The sequence below is a fragment of the Dasypus novemcinctus genome, chromosome 14 (assembly GCF_030445035.2).
Source record: "Dasypus novemcinctus isolate mDasNov1 chromosome 14, mDasNov1.1.hap2, whole genome shotgun sequence".
Taxonomy (NCBI): domain Eukaryota; kingdom Metazoa; phylum Chordata; class Mammalia; order Cingulata; family Dasypodidae; genus Dasypus; species Dasypus novemcinctus.
In genome coordinates, this window is record NC_080686.1 from 23,413,045 (window position 1) to 23,440,255 (window position 27,211).

General features: G+C 40.0%; 1 protein-coding gene and 1 long non-coding RNA gene across 6 annotated transcripts in view; one reads left to right on the forward strand and one right to left on the reverse strand.

The window, feature by feature from the left end:
- The window catches only part of CHD7 (chromodomain helicase DNA binding protein 7), a 195,384-nt gene that overhangs the window by 132,903 nt on the left and 35,270 nt on the right, over positions 1-27,211 (forward strand). For all 5 annotated transcript variants that reach the window (XM_058275557.2, XM_058275559.2, XM_058275561.2 and 2 more), the window contains 8 exons: positions 528-593; positions 7,745-7,800; positions 15,263-15,377; positions 18,776-18,859; positions 20,243-20,380; positions 20,477-20,598; positions 20,929-21,172; positions 23,938-24,114. In XM_058275557.2, coding sequence (XP_058131540.1) covers positions 528-593; positions 7,745-7,800; positions 15,263-15,377; positions 18,776-18,859; positions 20,243-20,380; positions 20,477-20,598; positions 20,929-21,172; positions 23,938-24,114 — 1,002 coding nt within the window. The remainder of the gene's footprint in view (positions 1-527; positions 594-7,744; positions 7,801-15,262; positions 15,378-18,775; positions 18,860-20,242; positions 20,381-20,476; positions 20,599-20,928; positions 21,173-23,937; positions 24,115-27,211) is intronic.
- LOC131273254 (uncharacterized) lies at positions 6,830-15,304 on the reverse strand. The gene is made up of 3 exons (XR_009180403.2): positions 15,270-15,304; positions 14,311-14,355; positions 6,830-6,916 (listed from the first exon to the last, which is right to left on the reverse strand). It is a non-coding gene; the product is annotated as an uncharacterized lncRNA (long non-coding RNA).

A 27,211-nucleotide genomic window follows, 5' to 3' on the forward strand; every position in this document is an offset into this window, starting at 1 on the left:
ATTTTGCAGATTTTACAAACAATAATGCTCTCTTCTTACCATTACTATACTTTAGTTAACAAACAGGTAAACCGTTGAAAAGTATACTAATTGTAGTTCTGGACACTTCAGTAATTTGTGCTGTGTTGTTATATAACATTTATAGATAAAAGCTGCCTGCAAGAATAGAATGATGAGTATATTTACCCTGTGGATATAGATGAAGAAATGTTTTTTTTTAAACTTTGACTGTTAGCATGCAGGCATTATGTTTTTTTGGCCGCTGGAGTTTCTGAATACTCTCTGAACTTCAGGGTCCCATGCTAGTCCATGTAATTAAACCACATAATCATGATATGATAAACCCAGATCTTCCCTTTGCCTTCCTGTGGAGTGTGGTTTTTGTCCTTTTCAGTTGTATTTCCCCCTGATGGTAACATTGTAGTCACTAATTTAAAGAGTATGGAGGTAGAGGCAAAAAGAAATTATTTCTTGCTTAAAATGAAATGTTTTCCTTTTGGATTGACTCGTACTAATTTATTTTTTAGGAATCTGTTGATGCAGAAGGTCCGGTGGTAGAAAAAATCATGAGTAGTCGTTCAGTAAAAAAACAGGTAAATGCCATTCAGAGTGATCAAAATCTATGGTGTGTATAAGACTCTTAAATTATTTTTTGCTTTGTAATTTTCTTTCAAAATGCCACTATTGTAAAATTCAATGCTTGGTGATATTTCTAATCCTGTTAGATTTATTTGTGCAGTGTAAATCTTTGGGTGGTATTCAGCCCCAAATGAAATTAAAATATATGTTTCAGTTATATCATTTAGAGTAGGCAAAGAAACATTTCTCTGAAAGAAATGTGTTGGACATTAAGAGTTCATAGAAAAGGAAAAAATAAGAATTTATAGGATGCCTTCTTCATAAAAAGCCTTTATAAAAATCAAACATGGATCTCCTTCTCCCCTCTCTTATGAAGGTGGTCGCCAGCCCACCCTGCAGTAGGATGGAAGCTGCGTTTATTATTTTAGCGAGGAGGTGTTTCCTCATACTCTTCCTAACATATTTTTCCTACGTAGTTGCAATATGCATGGATATCTTTACTGCCAGTGCAGAGGTGAAATACAGGGCTGTTACAGTGTAAATTTTGAAGATAGTGTAACTTGCTCTTCAGAATTATTCAGCTTTCATACCACTCTGGAAAGGCGAGCTTCAGTTCCACGTCCGAGCCTAACACCTCTGTCTCTGGGCCTCTGAAACCCTTCGCGGAGAATTCCAGGAGCACTGTGCCTTCTGCGGAGGGAGGGTTTCCCCAGCCCAGCCGCCTCCTTTCTTGCCCGGCTTGAGAAAATGCTTCACTGGGTTTGAAGAGTGACACAGGCACCCCAGCTGCATTCACATCTTCCAGCAGACAGTTTTCCGTCTCTCTAGACAGTAGTCCCCGTTAGAGACATTTGTCTGTCTTTCAGCTTGAATCTTTGGCAGACCCACAGTCATTCTTTGTTTTTGCCTTCAAGGTGGAGGAAGTACGACTTCATCATTTTGACACGTGAAAGAGGCTTCTTGTATTAGTCAAATTTATACAAAGGGTGTGACTTGTTGAGAGAGATGCAGGATGGTGGGATTATGGGGCCTAAAGTGAAATCACAAGCTTATCAAATAGAAGAGCTTTGCTGTTCCAATGCTCTTATCTATCGAGACAGTCTTGAAAATTTCATTGCCCCAGCAGGAAACCACTCTACCTTTGTTGCAATCCTGTTTGCTTGTCTGTTGTGCTAGTCAAGGTTTGGGTTTTCATCAGTATGTTCAACTCTAGTTCATATGAAAATAAGCAAAAGCAACATATCAGGATATTTTCAAATTGGGAAGAGGGGTGGGGAATGTGGAGGGGCTCTCCGTGACTCTATGAAAGTGAGAATTTCCTCTCTGATGAAGCAAATGATAAAATCTGAGCCAAATTTCCCACCTGTTCAAGCCAAAAGGATCACTATTTAACTCATTAGAAAGGTTGCATTTCTGTCCTGCTAATGACTGTACAACTGTTAATTTGTGAATTGTAGATATATGGTAAAATTTAAATACTTGACATGCTTTTAAAGAATAATCCCCTTCACTGAATTGGATTGACTTGTTTGAGTAAATAGCATGTGGTTTGGATGGGGTATATTAATTTTCATTCAATTGATAGTCCTTCAGTTGGCATACTCAGCAGGTTTGGGGGTAGCAAATCATAATTAGCTCTATCATTCAGAGAATAATTACGTAGACTTTGCATTATGTAGGGCATTGCTTTTCTTTCTGTTTTCCCGCTGTAGTTGTTTTTTGTCTTGTTTTATTTTTAACTACCCTTTAAAAATGGGGCCCTATGGTTTAGGAATGGGTATCGTTTACAGACCACCACATTGCTGTTATCATAGGAGATGAAAAATCACTATGACTGTGCGTTCAGGTGGTAGGTTTGTGGAATTGGTGGATTTGGGGATGAAGAAAATTAATGGAAAAATTCTGCTGGAAGGGGAGATAGACCTTGAGGTATGACTTAAAGTATGGAAGCGATGTGGAACTCTTGAATTGCTTTTAGATTGCTGGTATTTCTATCAGAAAACATTCGAGGGTACTCAACATTAGAAGATTCCAACTTCTTAAACTGCTAATGTTCTCAAAAATGGTTACTTTTTTTCAATGTTAATAACATTGAAGGAAGGTGCAAATAAAAACAAGGAGATTTGAGATGTTTCTGTGGATTCCAATTGGGCCTTTCTGTTTTGGCCAGTCTGTTTGCTACGGCTATGAGTAATTTCAGATGGGCCCTCAGGAGGTATCTTTAAAAAATTTTTTTTTTATTTTAAGGTGCTGGGGACCAGGGATTGATCCTGGGATCTTGTGTGTGGGAAACCGGTGCTCAACCACTGAGGCGCATCAGCTTCCCTGCTTTGATTTTATCATCTGTCTTGCTTGTTTGTTTTTTCACAAGGCACTGGGATCCAAACTCGGGAGCTCCCCTGTGGGAGGCGGGAGCTCAGCGTTCGAGACACATCTGTTTCCAGGAGGTGTCTTTGTAGCCCCCTGGCAGCTCTCTAGCAACTGCCCCTGAGCCCTCTGACCCCACCCAGTGCCTGACACACAGTGGGAACTCGGTGTTTTCCGAGTGAAGCTGACCTCATCAGTGCAACCGCAAAGGATGACCCGTGATGATGTCGTCCTGGAGGCCGAGCTCAGCTGGTGGCGCAGCCCAGCTTTCGCTTCTCCTTGTAGTCGGTGTGCCTCAGGCCTTTTTATCATTGCGAAACCACGTTAATGGGCATGAGACCCAGTGGAAAGGACTCAGTGGATACTTGTATTTGAATTTTGAGATAGTAGTAGAATGAACTTTTGGGCTGAATAAAGGCTAATCCTTTTATATTTTCCATGATCAGTCATCCTGTAGGCACTTCTACTTTGAGCAATCCATTTTTGAGAAAAAACAGTTCAGGGAAGCTGATTTAGCTCAATGGATAGAGCATCCACCTACCACGTGGGAGGTCCAGGGTTCAAACCCAGGGCCTCCTGACCCATGTGTTAGCTGGCCGACACGCAGTGCTGATGCGCACAAGGAGCTCCGTGCCACACAGGGGTGTCCCCCACCTAGGGGAGCATCACGTGCAAGGAGTATGCCCTGTAAGGAGAGCCACCCAGTGCGAAAAAAGTACAGCCTGCCCAGGAGTGGCGCCGCACACATGGAAACTGACACAGCAAGATGACGCAACAAAAAGAGACACAATACAAGCAGACACAGAACACACAGCGAATGGACACAGAAAGCAGACAGCTGGCGGGGGGGTGGTGTACAGAAAAGGGGAGAGAAATAAAATAATAAATTAAAAATAAAACAAAACAGAAAAACCAGTTCAAATCCTTTTTTTAAAAAGCAAGTTTTATTGAGATACAGTCAATCCTTTTTGTCTAAGGAGGCCAAAGATAGTTTTAAAGGTGAATTCTGACTCTGTTCAACCAAACTATTTTTTTCTTTATTTTAACTACATGTTATATTTTAAGACCTTATTTTAAATTTTATTCTTTGTTTTAATCCTTTTTACCTGAATGCAATAATTTAAAAAAAAATGCATGTAAGGAACTCTTAATCCCATTTAATATCATGTCCTTATTTCCTCCCTAAGTAAGGTGTGATTTGGAATCTCTGGTATGGTGTACAGTATGTTGGGCCAGAAGTAAGAGGGGATTTCTGTTTGGACCTTATTGATAGCCTTTGCTGAAATGCTTCCTTATTCTCTTGTGTATTGTTTAACACATTTTTCTTTTTTTGCCTTCAAGGTTAGCTTTGTTTTTTCCAGTGTGACTGCTTAATTTAGTCATAGGATATTTAGGAAAGGTTACTCATTCTTTTAGGCCCCAAGGTTTATCATTTACTGAATGACTTTTTTAGGACCCAAGTGAAAAAAAGAGTTGATCGATTACCTAAATCAAGCTTTTTGGTTCATGGGAACAGTGGAACAAATATGGCTTAATATGTTTGTAACTTCAGTTTTCATATGAGTACTAAGGATTTCCACACTATTTTTTTTGTCTTTTCATTTTTTTATGTTTTAAAAGATACTTAGATTACATAAATGTTACAGAGAATATGTAGGGCACCGACTATGAAGTCTAAAAAAAAGTATACACTTTCTCAGAAATACTCTACTGAATGTGTACTGTTAGGTCAGAGGGCTCTCAAATTTAATGACAGCTGTCCAAGAAAGAAGTTTGCGTGTTTGTTGTGTGAAGATAGAGATTTGACTCACTTATTCATTAGAAAAGCACATTATAGAATGGCTCCTAGAATGCTGTTGGAGGGTGGGTGGGTGGCAGGGACCCTTTTTGGCCAGCACCAGAGGCTAGTCAAACAGACCGCCATTCAGTGAGTAATCAGAATGGTGCTCCTGAAGGCCTGTGCATTCACACTTTCTTGTTAATTGTTTTTCTCTGTTAGTAAAGCAGAAGGAATCAAGGCAATCACATTCACATAAAACAAAGGAGGGAAAACAGCTCTGTTTCTAGTCCCACGGTGCTGCTCAAATATGTGTGGGCTGTTAAAGTGCAGTGTTCTGTTTTGGGACATCCAAAAGAAATAGGCACTATCTCCAGGTGCTGCCAGATTGGGTCTCAGAACCTAACTGGCTCTTCTCAGCAACTGTAAACTCTTGTTAGGCATTAGGCATCTGACAGTGGTTTTCCAGAGGAAAAGTCAATTCTGACAAGAAAATGGGTATTAATGAGAGTTGGGGACAGACAACTGATGGCTGTGGTAAGAGTTCAGGCTTTCTGAGAGTAGAATTATGATAAAAGGAAAACCATCTCATTGGTAAAAGAGTTAGTCCTGTGTGCCACTGTGCCTATTAAGAAATTATGGGATGGTGGGACCATTATTATGAGATGGAAAGGGCAGTAGAAAGGAAAAGACCCAGAAGAAGGAAATCACAGAGCACGGAAGTGGTAAGACTTGGCCTTTTACTATCTCAAGGATACATAATTTTGAAAATTTCTTTTAGAATTCAAAGAGCAATGGCGAGTGTTGGAAGAGCGAACACAGGACACTAGGCCTTTGAGCGCCCTTCTAGGTTTGCATTTCGTGAAATGCCAGGGAGACACACCAGAAGATCTGGTCCTGACCTCACGTTTGCCTGCCCTGCTCTTCTGCTCTCTTTATTTATCTCTGCCTTTCTCCTAAGATCTCTAGTCCAGGCAAAGGTGGTGTGTCCTGACGTGCCTGCCAAGCTGTGAGGCCAAACGGGGGGCAGTGGGCCGCCTGGAAGAAACTGAGCTGCCTCCTAGAGGGTTGGTTGCCTGTACTGACAGAACCTACCTATGAATGAAGTCCAGGTGTATATTGCTGGCTCCTGAAGCCATCCCCCAAACATTCCCCCACCCCCCCATTGTGGACAAGACTAAAAGTCTGGGACACGGACATGTTGTCCTGAATACATTGACTTAAAAAGCAGGCTGATGCCAACTCATGGAATCAGAATCTAGAATACAGGTTCCCAGGGGATGGGGTTGGGAATAGGGAAAGGGAGGTTAAGGCTTAAAATATACAGGATTCCTATTTGGAATGATGGAAATGTTTTGGGAATGGGTGGTGGGGATGGTAGCACAACACTGTGGACACAGTTAACAGCATTGAAATATATATATCTGAGTAAAGGGAAATGTGAGAGTGTATATTTGGTAACAGTAAAAATTAAAACAAGAAATCACGAAACTACACTACTCAAACAGGGAACCCTAAGTTAAACCATGGACTTTAATTAATAGTACAGTTATAAAAACGTGTCGTCATCAGTTGTAACAAATGTTCCACACCAGTGCAAGAAGGTGTTGGTATTGGGGTGGTATATGGGAATCCTGTATTTTATGCATGATTGTTGTGTAAACCCACAACTTCTCTAAGAAAGGGGAAAAAAACCTAAAAATAAAAGAGTGAGCTTAGAGTAATGGCCTTTCATAGAGCCACTAGAGCAGAATCAGGTATTAATGGTTTCGACCACACATTCTAGATGGATATTCTATTTTTTTCTTTTTTATTGGTGGTCTCTAAGCAGGTGAGAAAGCTGTTTAAAATCCAGGTTTAACTGATACAGGCAAGAGTGTCAAAGAAAAGTTCAGTTCCCAGTCTTCCAAAGACAGTTTGAAGGTTAAGGATGGAGGGAAAGAGCAGCGTCCTTGAGCAGATCCTACGACAGCTTGTTATCCAGCAGAAGGCTCTGCTCTTCATGCAGTCTTGTGCCGTGCAGTCTTGTGCCGTGTTTCTACTTGCCTCTGTTTCTTCGCAGCCTTCCCAGGCAGCTTAGCAGCCACAGGCGACCCTCAAGGCAGGCTCTCAAGCTCTTGTAAGAGTGTCAAAGCGATCCCTAAACATCTGTAAATGTTCTTTAAGCTTTACATCCCCGTTTTATCTGATCAACTGTTCTAGGAGAAAATTACATATTACAACTTGTTTAACACCCTAAAACCAAAAGAAAAGAAAAAAACCTACTGAAAAGAGATTCCTAAAATAACCTCTGAGCGTTACCTTCCACATCCAACAGGAAAGTGGGATAATCCCACCGCGCTGAAGACGCGTGACTTGGCTGACGGGCGTCACAGTTTCAGCCTTACCTACACGCAGTGTTTAGTGCATTAATTTTATTTGGCTGCTATGCGTGTGAGACATCTTGTCTGAGAGGTTTTAATTGTACCATTGAGGAAAACTAAAGTGGTGACTACCGATGCCTTGAAATTTCAGCATCAGAACAAGGCTCGGTTTTATATGCTTTCTTGTTTAGAGTTATTAACTATATGGAGGAATAAATGTCTTTTAAATATTTTAAAACATCACAAAACCCACAACGTAAAGTTGCCAGGAGGCAGCCAAAAATAATACATATGGTATTCGGGAGAGCAGTGGCTAATTGGCTGCTGCCTGAGAAAATGGTACACTTGGCGTCTACTTAACACTGTGGGTTTGGCCGAAAGCCAAGTTTGGGGTCAGGTTGTTGTGAATGAAGCTGCGTGTGGTTAGGGAGGAGTTAAAGTGATTCATGTCCTAGAAGTTACAGCCGCCGCCGAGGAGGGTGTCTGTGCCGCGCACTCCCTCTGCCGCTGCCGGCCCCCAGCCCAGCCTCGCCGTGTCCCTCTTCCAGGAAGGGCCCCTGTCCTGCCTCCTGGGTGCTCACGTGGGAGGCAGTCATCACTTTTGAACTATTTTAGTAGATGGTTTCAAGCTTGCTCCTGAAATTTTCTTTTGTTACAGAAGGAATCTGGAGAGGAGGTAGAAGTCGAGGAATTCTATGTGAAATACAAAAACTTGTAAGTAAATGGCAATTTTTCTTTTTAAGTGGGTTGGGGGCCAGATTTTATTTTCAAAGTGTGCAACTATTTAAAAAACTGGTGAAACTTAAAAAAATAATACTTGGGAACTGGAGAATTTTGATATGGTTAATAGGGCGTTAGAGGCTATCAACTACTAACTTGGGAATCTTTGATGTTTTATCAGTTTCCTTTTTCTGAAAAAGGTATAATTGATGTAAAAATGGACTGTCTTGTGTAACCAGGAAGTTCTTTTTCAGAGGGAACAAAAACTTGTACAATATAGAAAAACTAGTTAAAAATGTTATTTGATCTCTGAGAATGAATTTTTCTTTCTGAGACTACCCTGTCCCTCCTATGTTTATGTGGGAAGCCGAGCATTTGGAATGAGAGCTCCACTATCAGCAGAAGGCTCTAGAAAATCAGTGACATCCCTGAGATTTTAAAATGCAGTGAATTAGAGTTTTATCTGTTTTTTGTTTGTTTCTAATCTTTTTAGTGGATTTAAGTTATGTAACCTTTTTTGGGGGGGTTATTTTTGAATAATATAACTTAAAAAAAAATGAATTGAAAAACCCAGGGGGTTGTGGTCTTTGTAGATTCTGCCTTATCGATGTAGACAGCACCCCTAGTGCAGACCCATTCCCCCACAGCTCTCTACAAGAGAAGGAGTAAAAAAAATTACTTTGAGGCAACTGGTAAAGTCCATTGATATTGTATGAGATTGGGTGAATCCTTTGAGGGTTGTTAGCCATACACATTTTAGTTTGATTTTGGATGATCCAGTGTTTATGATCCAGTGTTTATGAAAAGGCCCCAAAATGACATCAGAGCTAGGTCCATGAAGACCAAGTAAATGTTTTCACGTTTTTGTTAGACTGAGACTCCAGTCTTGTTGTAGATCCCATGTAGCAGAAATTTATCAAATTCGTATGGCCTGGTCCTCCACTAAGTATCAACTCTTTGGTTTGCCTTGGTGAAAAGCACGGGTTCTGGAATCGAGACACCTGGGTGCTGCCACCGCCAGACATGGGTGAGTCTCAGCCTCTTCAGGTCTTGGACTCCCCCCGTGAAAAGTGAGCGAGTAAGGCACTCGGTGTCGATGTCTTCTTCTAAGACAAAGAGGTCTTCTTCAGAACGGTAGTTGTGTGCACCTCCTTACCGAGGGTCCAGGCCGGCTCGATGCCCACTCTGGTTAAAGTTCTCTGAACTGGCTCTCATGGCATGCCACTGGAAACTCAGAAGTCGGTGCTGGGGCGAATATCCTGTACTTCAGCGAAGTATTTATTTTCATGAGTCTTGGAATCGCTTAGTATATACCAGCCAGGGACTGGCTCTAACAACAAATAGAACCCGTTTTGGCGAGCCAGCATAGCAGTCATCCTGCTGAAGAAGACAGAGGCCGCTCTTGAACCTAAAGAGCAATCACAGGACAAGGACAGACGCAGTCACTGATGACCCGGGAATTACTTTTATAACACCTCTTTTGAGACAAAGAGGCATAGTCATACATTCTAGGGCTTGAAGAGAGGCCTCTGAGTCGGAGTCTAAACAGCTTAAAAACCTTTAATCCCCCTTAGGAAGGTGACAGTGCCAGGCACATGGTTCCTGTCGTCTGCCCCTGCAGTCGGCACGGTGTTCATAAGCCACTGCGCTTCCGCAGAAGTGTAGGAGCAACACCTTCCACCATGTGAAAAAGATGAAGCTTCTATGACATGGTCCTGTGAGAGTTCAAGGACATAGAGAGTCCGACAACAGAAAGTGCCCCGTACATGTAAGCTGTCTTCACCGTTCTATCCTCAGCACATGCTGAGCTTTAAACGTGGAACTCATGCGTGTCACCTGAGTTCCTGTGACTGTGTATGGAGAGGGGGCGAGGAGGGGTGAGGAGAGAAACCGAGTGAGCCAGAGGGTGGCAGTTCTTGTGTACATTTACCAAATCAGAATTTGGGCCAAGGACCTTCAGTATCAAATGCCCAAAAATGGCACCCCTAGGCAGACGTCCACACCGCTGCGTGGCTGTGGGACCACTCGAGCCATGAAAAGCATTTCCTCCTGTCTGTGAGCTGCAGAGGAGCATGTCTGCCTGGTCGACCGCACTGCCAGGAGAGACCAGCTATCCTTCATCTTCACTGGTGGCGAGGCAAGAGTCGTCCTAAAAAAGCAGCGTTCCTGTGTGATGTTATTGAGATCTAAGGCACTGTTAAACGTGAGAATGGCCGCCGAATGGTGATTTACTAGTCTGTCATTCTGTTAAATTTATGAGTCGGGTTTCTACTGTAAGGATGTGCTTTACCTTCTTGCCCATTTGTTTGTTTATAGCTGTGTAGATGCGTGGTTCTTACTTTATTCTGTGAGTTACAGTTCTTTACGATCACATCGCCTTGTCCTTTGCTCACATCACCCAGATTAGGTCAGTGGGTGCCCCTTCACGCAGATTCCTGTGTACCTTTCCCTAGTTTCTCTTGTTCTTTGATCACGTCCTTACTTTCTGGCCCCATGAGATGTCCAGGCTTGTCTTGTACTTTCCCTGCTTCTGTCTACAATCAGTTAGTTTTCCATGGAACCCTGGCTGCTTTTAGGAGATTTGGGCACTGGAGCGCTAATTGCTGCTAGGGAGTCTTTGTTTTTAGGACTGGTAGGGTAGGGTTGGGAGATGTGTGCATGTGGGTGCACATGTGTGCACGTGTGTATGTGTGTGCATTAGGCACATGCATGGGCAAATGTCCACATAAATATATGCATTTATATGTACACATACACATGCCCCTATCTAGCTCTCAACAATGAGAAATGGTACCTTTCTATTGATATTCCCAATTAAGTCCAACATTTCCAACCATGAGAAACAAAGCTCCGATAATTCATAATATATTTGCTTATTTGTCAATACTGGGTTATACAGGAAGTGGATTCAGAATACCTAGCCTATATTTCTGTGAAAAAGAAGCCCACTTAACTAGACTTCAAAATTCATTTAGAATTTTTTTGTCTTTCCCCCAAGGGCCCATAAGCTAAATACTTGTTCCAGAATTTCCTTGGGTTGGCTTTCCTTCTCCTCCACCCCCCACTCCCTTTCAGTGTGGTTATGCTACTTCTGTGATAAATCATTGGGTGCATTTGCTCCTGTTTGTCTTACATTTTTAGTCCCCCTCACCTTATCCTTGTTGGCTTTATTTCTTTTTTCAAGTTGGTGGAACATGAACATGGTTCAGAAAGTCAGACTGTGCACAAAAGGATGCTCAGAGAAGTCCCACCCTGCCTTCCTCCCTTCCCCCTATTCCTACCCACACCTCAGTAATCTTAGATTAGCTCTTTTCCAGTTTTTACATGAATATGCAGCTTTAAACATACTATTTCCCTGTCTTTCTTATACAAGAGATAGCATAGTATCAGTACACTTTTGCACTTTGCTTTTCTCACAGTACTGTATTCCGGAAATCTTCTCTGTATCACTTGATAGGGCTCTTCCTCATTCTTTGTTACAGCTGCCTAGTACTGCACTGTGTGGCGGTATGATAGCTTAATCAACACATCTATGGATATGGGCCATAGTAGTTTATGTATGAAAGGTTATATGCATGTGCATACATGTGTGGTCTTTGATATTTTACAATTACAAATAATTGCTGCAGTATATATTCTCATACCTGTGTATTTTTGAATTGTTTGAAGCAAAACATCAGGTTGAATTCCTTCAGTGGGATTTCTGGGACAACAGGTAAATAAATGTGGAGGTTTGCTTTGTGATTACCAAATTTCCCCCCATGAGGATTGCAGCAGTTGGCATTCCTACCACCAGTGCATGAGACTGCCTATTTCTCTGTAACCTTTCCCACATAGTGTGTTGTTTTACTTTTAAAATTTTCTGAGAAATTGTATCTCAGTTTAGTTTTAATTGGCATTTCTCTTATGAATGAGGTAGAACTTTTTTTCAAAAAGTTTAATGGCCATTTTGATAGCCTTTAAAAAATCATCGTTTCATACCTTTTGCCCCTTTTCCTATTGGGCATCTCTCAGTTTTTAAGAGTTCTTTATATTGTAGGGATATTAGTCCTTTATCTGTGTTTATTGTTGCAAATATTATTTCCCAGTTTCAGTTGTCCTTTGGCCTTATTTATGGTGCTTACCACCTTGTAAAAGCTTTTAAAATAATGTGTATGGATTTGTTAGTCTTTTCTGTTATTGCATCTGGCTTTTGAGTCATTGTTAGGAAGCCTTTCCCTACACTCAGGATAAAGTCTGTGTTTCCTTCTAGTACTTGTAGGGTTTTATTTTTAACGTGTAGGTGCCTGATCCAGTTGTGATCCATTTGGTGCTTATTCTTACTCATGGTGTAAGGTCTGGATGTAACTTTACTCTTTTCCAAGTGGGTACCAGTTGTTCCAACACCATCATGTAAAAGTCCATCTTTCTCCCAGTGATTTGCCATGTAACCATTACCATGTCCTGAAGTTAAATATTAATTTGAATATATATCTGTACTTTAATTCTTTCATCTGTCTATCCATTTACAAGCCTGTATCATACTCTTTTACTTATAGAGGCTTTATAGTATATTTTACTATCTGGTACATCTAGTTTCCCTAATAGTTTTTCTTTTTTTAATGTATTCCTGATTATTTCTACATGTTTATTTTAAAATATGAAGTTTAGGATTAACTTGTATAGCTCCCTGGAAATACTTGTTTGTATTTTCTTTGGATTGTGTTAAATGTACAGATTCATGATTTATGATGTCATGCTATCCAAAAACAAAGGATGTCTTAGCATTTGTTCAAGTCAACTTTTGTGTTGTTTAGGAGTGCTTTAATTATTTCCTTAGATAAGTTTTGTACATTTCCTGTTAAATTTATTCCTAAGTGTTTATCTTTGTTGGTATTATAAGTGAGATTTTCTCTAACATTTTATCTTTTAACTAGTGGTTTGTGTGAATGAAGGCTTATTGATTTCTGTATGTTAGTTTTATATCCTGCAAAATTAATGAATTATTTTATTGTTTGAATAGTTTTTCTATTTGATTCTCTAGTGTTTTCCAGGTTAATGATCATACTGTCTGCAAATAGAGATGGTTTTCTTTTTTCTTTTCCAATTATTATGCCTCATGTTGTTTTCTCTTGCCTGATTGCATTGGCTAATACCTCAAATACAATACTGAATAATAGTAGAGCTAGTGGGCTGCCTCACTTTGTTTCTGGTTCTAATGGAAAGGCCTGTGGTAATTTCCCATTTATGAAGATCCTGGCTTTTGGACTAAGGTTGATATATTTTAATATGTTACTAAAGTGCTTATGAATTCCTATTTTTTAAAATCCAGATGGGTGTCAGATTTTGTCAAGGACTTTTCTAGCATCTTTGGACATAAATTGTGTGCTTTATTTTCCACTTTAGAATTACTAATATTGTGTATTTTTAAATGAATTTCATAATTTTGAACCAACCTTGAATTCCTGGAATAAATCCTATTTGATTGTGATGTGCATTATTTTCTTAATGTGGTGTGAAATTATGTTTGCTAATATTTTACCTAGAATGTTGCAGTGATGTGCAGAAGTGATAGGATCTTTAATTTTCTTCCTTTTTTCCCCCTTTTTGTACTATCTTTATCAGGATTTGGTATAAATTTTATACTTGTTCCATAAAGAGAAATTGTATTTTAAAATGAAATTTTATTTCTCAAAGTGACCATAAACTCTATAGGGACTATTTCTTATTAGCTTCTTAATATTTTTATTACAGTACTACTTGATAACATTTTTCTTACATTTTTTTGTGTGCTAATCCACCAGGAAGGCATATCTTTTCCTTCCTTTATTATCTACTAAGATTGGCAGCCCTTCTTTGGCCCTTTTCTTTCTTCCTCTTCCTCCTGACCGAGCTTCCACAGTGGGTTATTATCAGGGAGTCACTGAGGGAAATAAAGTGGAATCACTGGGGAAATTTCAGCCTCAATTAAGGAAGTAGGACTGGGCTTGACCCACTTCTTAGGTGCCTGTCTCCAGCTCATACCACACTGGTGGTACTTGAAAAGCATTTGCGCCTCGACCAAGTTGAGCAGCCTGGTTGTACATGTGCCATTTCTAAGCAAGTAATTAGGAGACTCAATATGCTATTTTTATAATGTATGTTTCTGATTATGACAGTATTACATATTGTTCATGGGGAAATTTGAAAAATATAAGTTGAAAGTAGAAAATAAAATACTAACAATCTTACCATCCAGAAATTATCATCATTAATGTTTTGATGCATTTTCATCTAGTATGGTATGTGTGTGTATGTGTGCAGGGTTTATAGCAGTTCATATCTATATAAGGCATAAGTATTTATAGTTCTTTTCTCCCTCAGCCAATTCTTGAAGAACTAAATCAGACCTCCCTTTGAACATGCATATTAGACACTCTGAAAATACAAATTATAAGATAACTTCATATCATAAGTATTTTCCATATCGTTAATCATCTATGGGGGTTTTTATAATGGTTACAGAATTTCTAAGAGTAGTATTACCTTGATTTTGCAATAGGTGTATAGTCAAGTGTCTCATTTCATTTTCTTGCAATCAACAGAAAGAGAAAAAAGAGACAGTTGAAGCTATTAGGGGGCAGAGGGAGGATTATGGTACAAAAGAATATTGAAATACCAAACAAAAGAATGTCAAAGGTTCCATGAAACATTCACCACGTACCTCTGAGCCTCGAGAAGGAAAAAGGGAGGTTGGAGCGGATTCAAGCTGAGGTTGGGGAGAATGCAGCCTGACCCCGAGCAGATGGGGGTGCATTTAAAGAGGACGGGATGTGCAAGGGCTGGGCAGATGTTCGTGAACGAATGGACAAGGGACATTGTTTCCAAGCTCCTCGCAGAAGTTGGAAAGCGGAAGCTGATGAGAAGTGGTGGGGGCCATGGGTTCAGGTAGTAGATGGTGGCTTTCTCCTCCCCGGCTGCTCTAGGACTAAGTTAGGTTTCCTCTGGGTCCAGTTTGGTGGACCTTGGATGGATCAAGGACACACTACACCCTTATCTCCAACATCATGGCTGTTTTAATTTGGGATTTTCAAAAAAACCTGATGAAAACCTTTTTATTTCTCAATTAATGATAAAAGGCTTGAAATATAAATTCATAATTAGGGCCACCCTGTAGTGCTAATTGTTTTGTATTGAAGTGTAATCCATTCACTAATGAAAATGGCGTGTTAGTAGATCCTTTTTTTTTTTTTTTTAAGGGGTAGGAGAGCTGGAGGTCAGAACAGAAGACAAATATTAGACAATATTATGGATTTTCTTTTCTTATTCCCAAACATGAGTGGTTATATTGAATATTGCCCAGCAGTGTCTATAAGTAATTAAACAGGTTGTTTTTTTGTTAATGATCTGTTTTGTTGATTTTTCTTGCATAATAAAAGACATATATGAGAGAGGATTATTTTCAACATGTTTCAAAGGTATTATTTTATTCTTTTAGCTCTTACCTTCATTGTCAATGGGCATCTGTAGAAGATCTGGAAAAAGATAAGAGAATTCAGCAAAAGATTAAACGATTTAAGGCAAAGCAGGGCCAGAACAAATTCCTTTCAGAGGTATGAAGTGCTTGGTTAATTTTGTAAAGTATTTACTTTTATTGAAATGTTCTGAATTTTGAATTTTAGTTCAGTAAATTATTAAGAAAAACTAGTTTGCCTCATTTGGTGCTGTTTCTTGCATATTGGTAACTGGTTATTGCTAAAAAATTTGTAAACAGGAAATTTCTCATTCTTCCTGTTGCTTAGTCTAGAAAATACTGGTCCTTATGATATTATGTGGAAATAGTGGTGATGGTGTGATTAAGATCTTGTAAAGAAAGTACAATTAACAGACAATTTTTAAAAGTAAGGAGCTCTCTTAAGGTTTAGGAAGTCAAAAACTACATTAAATATTAAGCACAAGGTCTAGAATGTGCAAGATTAATTTCTACTGGGGAAGGTATGTGGCATGTTTCTTTTGTTTAAGGTAGTGCCTGGCAGCAGAGAGTTTACTAATCTTATTTTTACAAATGATGTGCCATGGTGTAGAAGGTGGTAAAATACCTTTGCCTGTGCCCCTTTATTCTAGGTTATCAATTTGATGAACAGGCAACAATTTGATGAACAGGCAGTACAATGCCTGTTCATCAAATTGAAAATCTAGAATAAAGGGTAGGACAGGGAAGGAAATCTGCATTTATAAGAAGTGCCAGGGAGTGGATGTAGCTCGGTCCGGAATTCGATCCCCAGTACATCCTAAAAAAAAAGTTCCAGGCTTCCCTCTACCATAGTCTGTTACATTGAAAAGAAAAGCACTGTTCACAAAGTCTCTGGACTTTTGCTCACTAATTTAATTTCGCATATAGCCTCAGGTGGATATAGGGGAAAAACCCACCAGACTAGCTGATTTGTTTGCGTGCCTCTTCATTAAAGAGTTAAAAGAATGTAAACTGTAAATAACTGTGAAATTTGATGCAAAATAGTGCCTGTTTAACCGCCTGTTTCACCCTCATCCCCATCCCATTTTTGGAGATGGGGAGTGGGGAGAGCAGAAGAGTGTTCGGTATTTTTATGCCATAAAATCTCTATAATCTCAGGTGACAAGTATATGTTCCCCTAGAATCTAACTTCCATGATCCCAGGAGGCAGACTGTAAAGTTTGTACTAGATGGGAAATCAGATTGTTGTTTTGACTCAACGTATAATTGTCACAACCCCAGTTATTCTGAGTATCGAGCAGTAGTCAGCACTGAGGGGGAATGGAATTACTCGAATGTGACTCACTTCTTACCTCTTGGAGAATATTAAGGCGATTCTCTATTTGAAAGGGCAGTTTCCAGGAAAATACTGTGCTGTTCTGTTTTCTTGCCCTTCTTAATGAAACTAAAGTTCCGCTTTTGTGCCATTCGGCGAACTGAACTCTTTTGCATCCTTTTAGAAAGAACTGTAGGGTGTGTGCTGCTGGCCTTGCATGTGGGAAAAGGAGTGAGCCCACTGGCAGCCCTCCCCGCCCCCGGGCCTTAAATCCCAGACCTGTTTATTCAGTTATTAACCACAGCAGACTTGGTTTCCTCCAGTCAGATGTACTGACCCTGGCTCTGGAGTCTTCTATTTGAATCTATACATATGAGTTGCCCCTATTTAATTGCTGTTAACCTGGCAATTAAGAAATCTTAAGTTCTGTCCTGAATGGAAATAGCTTAAACTTGGAATCTAAGAGGATGGTCCACGAGTTAGCAGAGAAGGATAACACCCTCCTCCCCCCGCGTCTTTTTTGCATGCACATGTGCACACAGTGGACACATGCACACCTGTTTGATGCTCCCATAGATGGGGATACATCTTTGGGTATTCCATGGTTCTACTATTGGGATTTTCAGTTATGACTGCTTTTATGTTCACCTTAGTTTTCCTTGTAAGTCTGCTACAACTAAAATCTCTATTGGAAAAGATCATTTAGACTAGAAATATCATCTGTGTGCTGGCAATAAGATGGCTCAGCTAAAGGGTAGAACTGTTTAGGAAAAGTTAAGGATTTTGCATGGAATCTGAAAGCTGCTGTTGAACAAGTTTTCCTAAAGAGATGGCTTGCCATCAAAACCTAGTTTATGGAAAATTTTAGTGCGTCTGCTATATATGAATAATAAATATATATCATGTACCTAAATTTAGAAGCTATTGACAAGGCTGATGCATTAATATATATAGTAGTGTTTTTTATTACTTGAATGTTTTAGCAGATATTTTGCCTTACTAATCACCTCTATGAGAAAGCTCAAGGCAGTTGAAACACATTTTTGTTTTTCTGCTTTTCTTTCATAATTAGCAGTTAAAAGCTTCCAAACTGGGCATTTCAAATGGGCATGGTAGTTGAGAGAACACTCTTGAGCAGACTGCAGCTGCACAGCCTATCTTTTCAACCTACAGTTCAGGGGATAAAAATGGTGTCTAATTGACTTCTCATATGTTTTTCAAAGTATTTTAATAAAGTTATATTATTACTAAATTCATCAATAGGGACATTTCATAATGGGTCTTTTTTTTCCTAACATTTGAAAACTTATCTGACCCTGATTGCTTTAATGTATGATTTCTTCTCTTCTCCAGTACGAGATAACTTTGTAAGCAAGCAGTATTACTTTACTTTTTAAAAATAACTAAAAGATTAACCAACAGTCAATATATTAATAATAATCATGTTAACAATGACCCAATTATTGAAGCCTCGTTTGGTTCTTTTATTTTTGTTTTTTAGGAGGTCCCGGGGATTAAACCTGGGACCTTGTACGTGGGAAGCAGGCCCTCAACCACTGAGCTTCACCTATTCCCCATAAGTCTCGTTTTTTATTCTTAATATTTTTATGCACTCTGTTGTTAGTACAAATAAATCATTAGAATGCTCAGATTAATTAGGAGACCGTTATTCTAAATGAGGTACCAATGTTGATTTGGCAAAGAAGACCAGCATGATAAACAGTTCACACTAAAATATGAAATCGGCGGGTTTCGGTGTTTTCAGTTTCTGAATAGCCTGCTGTAAATGGTGCTATGCGGTGCCCGACACCTCCGGCAGTGACGAGGCTCCAGCAGCACCTGGTGTGTATGGCCCTGGCTCTTTATCACGAGCCAGAGCTTCAAAAATGCTAAATACATTGCTTGCCATAAGCCTTTTGGATTGCTCATTAGTGAATTGTAATTTCACACTTCATTTAAAATATTCTTAAACATTCTCTCACAGTAAAAGGTTCCACACAGTAATTAAAAGACCCAGTTAACAAAGTCTGAGGAGTCTCATTTCCTCATGGGGAATGATTTTGTTCCATTGTAGCATTTCAATTACTGTATTAGAAATTGCCAAATATGCATTTTGTACTGCCGTGACCCAAAATATGAGTGTCTAGTGAAAAGTAAACTAGTGTTTGCTCTCAGGAAGAAAATAGCATTTTAACTCTCTTCCCCCTCCCCCTTTGGTGCAGATTGAGGATGAGCTTTTTAATCCGGATTATGTGGAGGTTGACCGGATAATCGACTTTGCCCATAGCACAGATGACCGGGGAGAGGTAACAGACGATGCTTCGAATTAGGGGTGGTGGAGACCGCGTGTGTGTGCTTACTGGGTGATGTGTTGGCGCCTAGACCTGGCCCCGTCACAGCCTTGGGCCCTGACCCACTTGGTCTAATTTAACCAAAGCTTGCATTCACTCTTTGTTAGTTTTATGATTTAGTAATGATGGTGCTAAATGTATTTCATAATTAGATTGAGCACTTTTTTAGGAAAAAATCTATTTGAAACCAATACATCAACATCTTAAACAATCTGGAATATGATCAATAAAGAAGTCAGTACATTCTGGTGCACATCTAATTTCCCTTATGTAATTAAGAGCAGCTTTGTAGCGGAGGAGTTTAACGTCAGATAGCATTGCACGTCCTTAGCGCAGCGGGTCAGCCAGGTTTGACGTGGGCCGTGGAGGACAACGCAGAGTAGTTCCCTTTATGGGCTCCCAGGCCTGGCGTTTGCTAACCCCGCTGAGGTTGCACGGAGACGTGACAGGGAAGGAAGCCTCGACACCTGTCCGCTGGCTTCCTGAGCAGTGCACCTTAGCAATCACGTGCCCACCGAGTTCTGCTGTTCCCGACTCCTTCATGTAAATTGAGCATTTGGATTATTCGGAAGCTCATCCGGCAACTCCAGCGACAGTCTGTGAAGATCTCCCATTTTCCTCCAGGCTCAGCATCCTCAAACGCCATGACATAAAAATCAAGTTTCCTCTTCTAGATTTGCTTGGTAACATTTAGAAGAAATTTGCTTCATAGCTTATTTACAGAGTACAGTGAAACTTTTTTAGCATCACAGTATCCTGCCATGAAGGACAACAAACCAGAGCATTTTGTAGATGGCAAAGGAATCCCCTTGATCTGTACAACTCCAAATATTTTGCCTTCCACTCTTCTGAAGCTCAAATACTTTAAAGTGATTGGAAACAAACAGTGTATCTGTTTTTGGGAAAAGTGCAGTGATCCTGATCAAGTTAAGCCTATTTTTCATTCTGTAAGAAACAAGCTAATTATATAAATATGTAAATATGCTAAGGTAATTTACTATATAAGTCAGAATACGGCTCAAATTAAGCTCTATTACTACTAGCTACGCCTTCATGCTCTTTGGCTTTCGAACATTGCTTACCAATGGTTTTGATTGAAATTAAGTTAATTTGTTTTAATAATGCTCAGTAATACAGTATCCAGTTTAGTTTAGATTTGACACTGTAACTAGGGACTACTGTTTAATGGTCATGATTTTGAAACTTCTCCCAATGCCATCTTGTGATTGCTGGAATGGTATGCATTAGTTGTTAAAGGCGGTAGAGACCAGGTTGCTCCTTAGTATTTTTTTTTTCAGTCAAATGAATCCAATTCTAACTTATTTCAACCTGGCACAGCCTGTGACTCACTATCTGGTGAAGTGGTGCTCACTCCCTTACGAGGACAGCACGTGGGAGATCAGGCAGGACATTGATCAAGCCAAGATTGACGAATTTGAGAAACTCATGTCCAGGGAGCCGGAAACTGAGCGTGTGGTAAGAATTGGCTCACGGTGGAGGATTTAATTTGAAAATAGCGTAGTGGTGTGGTCTTTGAGAAACCACTAATGGGATTTACTATATTTGAAACAGGAGCGACCTCCTGCTGATGATTGGAAGAAATCGGAGAGTTCCAGGGAGTATAAAAACAATAACAAACTCAGGGAATACCAGTTGGAGGGAGTAAACTGGCTACTTTTCAATTGGTACAACATGTATGTAAAGCATTTCTTTCCTTTGCTTTTAAAAATGTCTGTCGTGCTTTTCCTTTGTAGTTACTGAAAATAGGAGTTAATCAAAAAGGACCCAAGTAATGTTTTTATTTTTTTCCAACAAATATTAATACACAGATAGGTAGAAGTATGTCAGAACAATTGTTATTACTTAGAGAATTTTGTTTGAAAATGTATTTTATTGAATCTGAGAGAACATCTGAAGCCACAGGGATGTACCTTTATGATAGAAGAGTTTATGTTTTGTGAAAAGACTGCAAGATCTGATCTCTGTACTCATTAAATTTTCCTTACTCTGTTTCCCTCCCAAAGGCGAAACTGCATTTTAGCAGATGAAATGGGTTTGGGAAAAACTATCCAGTCCATTACATTTCTCTATGAGATATATTTGCAAGGAATCCATGGCCCTTTTTTAGTAATCGCCCCGTTGTCCACAATCCCCAACTGGGAAAGGGAATTCCGTACCTGGACGGAGCTGAACGTGGTGGTGTACCACGGGAGCCAAGCAAGTCGTCGGACCATCCAGGTGTATGAAATGTATTTCAAAGACCCGCAGGTGAGTGGCTCAGATACTATTCCTTATGCTAATCACATTCATTTTAAAGAGTCAGAAGTTAAAAGGGTCTCAGTGACTTGGGGGGGTGGTCTACATTTTGGTCAATGGAGAAATTTGCTTGGCATTTCATATGTCTATATATTTATGTCTATATCATACTTCTACATCTCATGAATACAGCTCTTTTTCTTTATTTTTACAGCTCTGGCCATTCTGATTATTACAGTAGAAGGAGTAGAATTTTTCACCTTGGATGACCAAGGAAATCCATTTAATGTAGTGATATGTAATTGCTTTTGTTTTGCCAGCCTACAAGAAAGCAAAATCAAAAATGGAGTTATTAAATGTGAATAGAAAGAATATTCTACTATTATTAGAAGTGAAAAATATTAGACATGTAAAAAGTCCTTGAAATATATGATACATTTTGCGAAACACATCCAAGGGAGGAATGTAGACGGTGGCTCTTCTTAGCAATTGCCATAATTATTTACTCAGTCTAGTTACCTCTGTGCAATTACCTTGTGATATTGGCAGTGAAGCATTATAAGTGACCTGATAAAGAAGGAAGAATAATATGTACGAAAAATAGTTTACGCTATACGTAATAAATGGAAGTCCTCTAATTGGAAATGGGAATGAGTTTTGTTTGATATGTTTGTTTTAAGTATAAAATCTGACATACAATTAAGTAATTAAATGAGAAAAAAATAGAAATCTATTTGGTGTTTAGATTTGGGAAATTACTATAAGTACTATTTTTTTATTTTAAAATTAATATTTAATTTATTAAAGTTATAAATCCCAAAGTCTATACCTCTTCCTTAAACTTTTCATTTCAATTAACAAATTTTATAATTTTATTTATAATCAAGTAAATTTTAACTATCATATGTTTGTTTCCCTTAATAAACTTAGTTTTGAACAATTGAAACTGCATTTATAAATCTAATCATTCATTTTCCTTTTTATCCCCTTTATACGAAAAGTTATGGGTTTACAGAACAGCCATGTGTGAAATATAGGATTCCCATACATCTCCCCACCATCAGCGCCTTGCATTGATGTAGAACATTTGTTACAACTGATGACAGCACACCTTTATAATTGTACTATTAATTAAAAGTCCATGGTTTAACTGAGAGTTTGCTGTTTGTAACAGAGTTCCATGGATTTTTAAAAAATTCTTATTCTGTTACCATGTATATATTCTAACATTATCCCTTTTAATCATATTCAGATATGTATTTCTGTGCTGTTGATTATGTTTACAATGTTGTGCTACCATCCCCACTGCCTGTTATCAAAACATTTCCATTATTCCAAATAGGAATACTGTACATTTTAACTCCCACTCCCTATCCCCACCCCGTCCCCTGCTAACCTATATTTTAGATTCTAACTCTATGAGATACTTATTCTAATTACTTCCTATCAGTCAGATCATATGATAGTTGTCCTTTTGTATCTGGCTGTTTCACTCAACATGATGTCTTCAGGCTTCTTCCATGTTGTTACATGTATCAGGACTACATTCCCTTTTACAGCTGAATAATATTCCATTTTATGCATACATCACATTTTATTTATCCATTTATCAATTGATGGACCCTTGGATCACTTCCATCTTTTCACAATTGTGAATAATGCCACTCTGAACATCGGTGTGCAAATATCTGTTTAAGTCAATGCTTTCACTTCTTTTGGGCATATACCTAGTATACCCAAGATTGCTGGGTCATGTGGTAGTTCTATACTTAGTTTTCTGAGGAACCCCCACACTGTCTTCCACAATGGCTGCACCATTTTGCATTGCCACCAGCAATGAATGAGTGTTCCTATTTCTCCTCATCCTCTCCAGCACTTGTAATTTTCCTCTTTTTAGGAGCAGCCATTCTAATGGGTATGAAATGGCTATACGTACTATCTTAAGTGAATGTTTATTTCATTTTAGAGTGTTAAAAAAAGATTCAGCAAGTAAAAAGTAAGTTGAAAAGTTAAAAGTTTTAAGAAGCTTCTAAGTTTTTATTTTATTTATTTATTTTTTTTAAAGATTTATTTTTATTTATTTAATTCCCCTCCCCTCCCCCGGTTGTCTGTTTTCTGTGTCTTTTTGCTGCGTCTTGTTTCTTTGTCCGCTTCTGTTGTCGTCAGCGGCACGGGAAGTGTGGGCGGCGCCATTCCTCGGCAGGCTGCTCCCTCCTTCGCGCTGGGCGGCTCTCCTTATGGGTGCACTCCTTGCGCGTGGGGCTCCCCTACGCGGGGGACACCCCTGTGTGGCACGGCACTCCTTGCCCGTATCAGCACTGCGCATGAGCCAGCTCCACACGGGTTGAGGAGGCCCGCCCGGGGCTTGAACCGCGGGCCTCCCATGTGGTAGACGGACGCCCTAACCACTGGGCCAAAGTCCATTTCCCCTAAGTTTTTAAAATGTTAGCTTAGTCCCTTGGGCTTTGGCCTTTAGCTTCTGCAGCGTGTGGGGCTGTGGGTACTGCAAGACACATTAGTGCTTGCGATCGTAAGGAAATTAGATGGGAAATTTTGCTAAGAATTTTCTAACTTCTTGAAAAAAGGAAAGGGTTTTAAACTCTGTGTTTTGCCGTAACTGCTTAAAACCTCTAAAATGCCTTTAAAACTGAACTGTGTGTGCTACCTAAAATAAAGAGGTCCCCGAAGAAGTAAATATGTTTTACACTACTTATTCACCCCCAAAGTTGCTAAAGCACTCTTTGGTGCTTACTAATAATTCAGAGTTGTTCTTGTAGGGTCGCGTGATAAAGGGGTCCTATAAGTTTCACGCCATCATCACCACCTTTGAGATGATTTTGACCGACTGTCCTGAGCTGCGGAACATTCCCTGGCGCTGTGTGGTCATTGACGAAGCCCACAGGCTGAAGAACAGGAACTGCAAGCTCCTGGAGGGACTCAAGATGATGGACCTGGTCAGTGGTCAGGTTGGCGTGTCCGTTGAACCCAAGTAGAACTGTTATCGATGGGCGGTTCCTGCTGCTCTTGACCGCTGCCAGTGAAGGGCCCTTGCAAAGCCTACCAAATGTCGGGACAGGTCCTCCTGAGCTTTCTGTTACTGGAAGAGAGCTGCCTTCTTCCCAGCTCTTCCTTTGCTGGTGCTCTTGCTCCAGCTGAACCACACAGCCGAGTTCAGTCCTGATGCTTCCACTGAAGTGCATCTCAAGTATTTGCTTTCCCCCTTCGGTTATGAATGGGCCAAGGTTTACCCCAGTGAGGGTAATCCGCTTATGTGCCTGGGCTCACAGGCTTCGGCACCCTGTGGCCAGTGGGTCTTGGAGGTGCAAGTTCTCGTAAGTTGGAGGGCTATCTGGGATCAGTTCGGTTCACATAGTCATTAGAACTTTGGAGCATTACGGGACTTTGAACTTGATCTGGAGTTTTAGACCACACCTATCCCATGCTCTTCCAGGTCTTCTCAGTATTTCTCTAGTTTTTTTTCAGTAGGAGTATGATAGGATAGTGACAGCAGAATTTGGCTGATTTCCAAACAGAAATTGCTACAGGACCATAGTTCTTTTCACTCCATAGTTTACAAAATGGGTTACGATTTGTTTTTCATTTTTAATGTAGATTTTGAAAGTAAAATCATTGTCATTTAGCATGTCTCAGGGTTTTCGACAAATTTCACAATACAAGATTTTTTAAAATCCCTTAAATATTGACTTTTGCAGATTGATTTGACCTCTCGTTAATTGAGAGTTTGAGATGGAGAGGAATATTCTCTTTTTTCATGGCAACATACTTTTTTTTTTTTTAACTGAAGAGTGGTACTACCAAAAAGAATACCTAAACTTTTTCTGTCATGGGTATTTCTTTGAAATGGCTTCTTTTATTCTTAAACTAAGGGGGTGGGATTAGCTAGCCCATCTCTTAATCAAAAACAACCAAACAAAATCTAGTTTTGTTTAAAGGAAAATGTCTATCTGAATTATCTTCTTTAGGATGGGATTTCCCATTTTTCTTTGATATGAGTTGTTTGTTATTAAAACTATACTAACCAGGACCATTTTATGTTAGGTGGTGACCAATCCACAAAACAACCTAAAACACTTAGAAACTGTGTATAGTTTTGAAGACATAGGCAAGAATATGGAAAGAAGAAATTTAAAAGCTGTATTTGATCTCTCCAAGTGATACTTCGGCACCATATTGCAGTCGTCCTGTATTTACAGGCAAATGCTAATACTTATTAAATAACTGTATCTCCCCATTCTTCACAGTGGTCCACAGAAGCATTAGTTAAATAACCGTTTCCCGCATGTTGAAATGGTAATCTGATGACTGAGTTTATCCAAGCTGTGTTCTCTTACTTGTTCATACATACCCAGAGAGTATATTCTGACTGCAAACTTACCCTCCATTTGTGAGCACAAATTAATTTAACGCTATCAACCTCAAACAAATCTAATTGTCACTGGGAGATCACAAATGATTTTCCTATTTATACTAAAATCTCATTAATGGATTAGCATTTGTTTTCCAAGTTTTTTGGTCAAATATTGCAGTGTTCCTTACCCTTTGTCACATCGTGGCACTGATGGAAAATGACGTTTGTGTGTCATACCTGGGTAAGCAGAGCACGCTGCCTTCGCCAGCGGTGAAGGTCCTGGGGCCCTGGCCACAGCCCTGCCGGCTGCCCCCAGACTCAGCCGACCCGCCCCACCCTGCTGCCGTGCTGCCCGGGAAGCACTGGTTAGAAAACGCACCAAAGATATGTTTTCCTGATGACCAAGAACCTTTAGTTCTCAAGAACTGTTTTCAAGGTGGAAGACAGTTCTGAAAGCTCCTTGCCTGGTCTTAAAACCTTACATCAGGTCGACCTCAGAATCACTCGATACATTTGCCATTTTTCATTCTCTTTTCCTGGAGTCAGTCGCAGTCTTCCTAGTGAGCAGTGAACCTATCCAGCTGCGCAGGGCGTAGTGAACTGCCGTTACCTGAACTAGACTGAGTTAGGATGACAAGGCGCTTGGTGAAGACGATCTTCCAAGCAGCTCTCTCAGGGAGGGCGAGTGAGTGACTTCAGCCCTCCTACCTCCAGGAAAGTACTGGTTGAGAGGAGACAGTGAGGGCCACTTCCAGGTCTTCACAGGCCACCACAGGAACTCTAGAACAACAGAGCTCTCCTTCTCCTTCGATGGCACGGAGGGAAATTGCGGAGGTGTCGTCGTTCTTCGTAGCTTCCACCATCTCCTCTTTCGCGGAGGAGGCCCCAGTTAAAGAGCCTGCTGATGTGGAGCCAAGTGGGCCTCACGCCAGATCAGAGCGAAAAGAACGGTCCATCTTCAAGCCAAAGGCGTATCTGCCAGCACCGCTGAGCTCGGAGGTGACCAGCTCCAGAGCCCAGGTCCCTCCCCTTCCATGCTGCTGTGCGAATTAATCGTACAGTGTCTGATCTTCACCCCCTTTCTCCTGGAAACCTGGTTTTCTTCACTTATGCGGCTGTATAAAAGGGGCATCCATGTAATTACTGAGTATACCTGGTGACTAAACAGCCCTCAAGGGGAAGCAGCTTGAAAAAAGGAACTTGCTTTTCTTTTCCGAAATAGGGTTTTTTTTTTAATTAAAAGACTTTTTCTGAGTATTTGGTTAGGGCTTCATGATTTCAAATTACCCTGGTAATAAAGGATATAAAAATCCCTGAAAGACCACCTTTAGTGTCAGTACAGCTCCTCTATTAAACTAATGCTTTTTTGTGAATCTGTGATGATGTTTAAAAAAAAAAAAACTTGGATAAAGTTATCCAGACCATGAATATGTCTGTGTTACGTACCAGGTGGTTATAGTGTGGGCTTCTTCCTCTTTGTGATTTCAACGAGTCCAAAGATGAAGGTGGTCCGTGCATCTTCCTGCATCAGGGGCATCGTCTTTCAAAAGGGAGTAAAGGAGGAGTCAGAGCATGGAGAACTAGAACTGCTTCCACTCATTTTCAAAGACTTCCCAGACAGAAAAGACAGTAGCTATGAAGGAAATTGGGAGGTCCTTAGTTACGTCGGACCTAAGACTTAC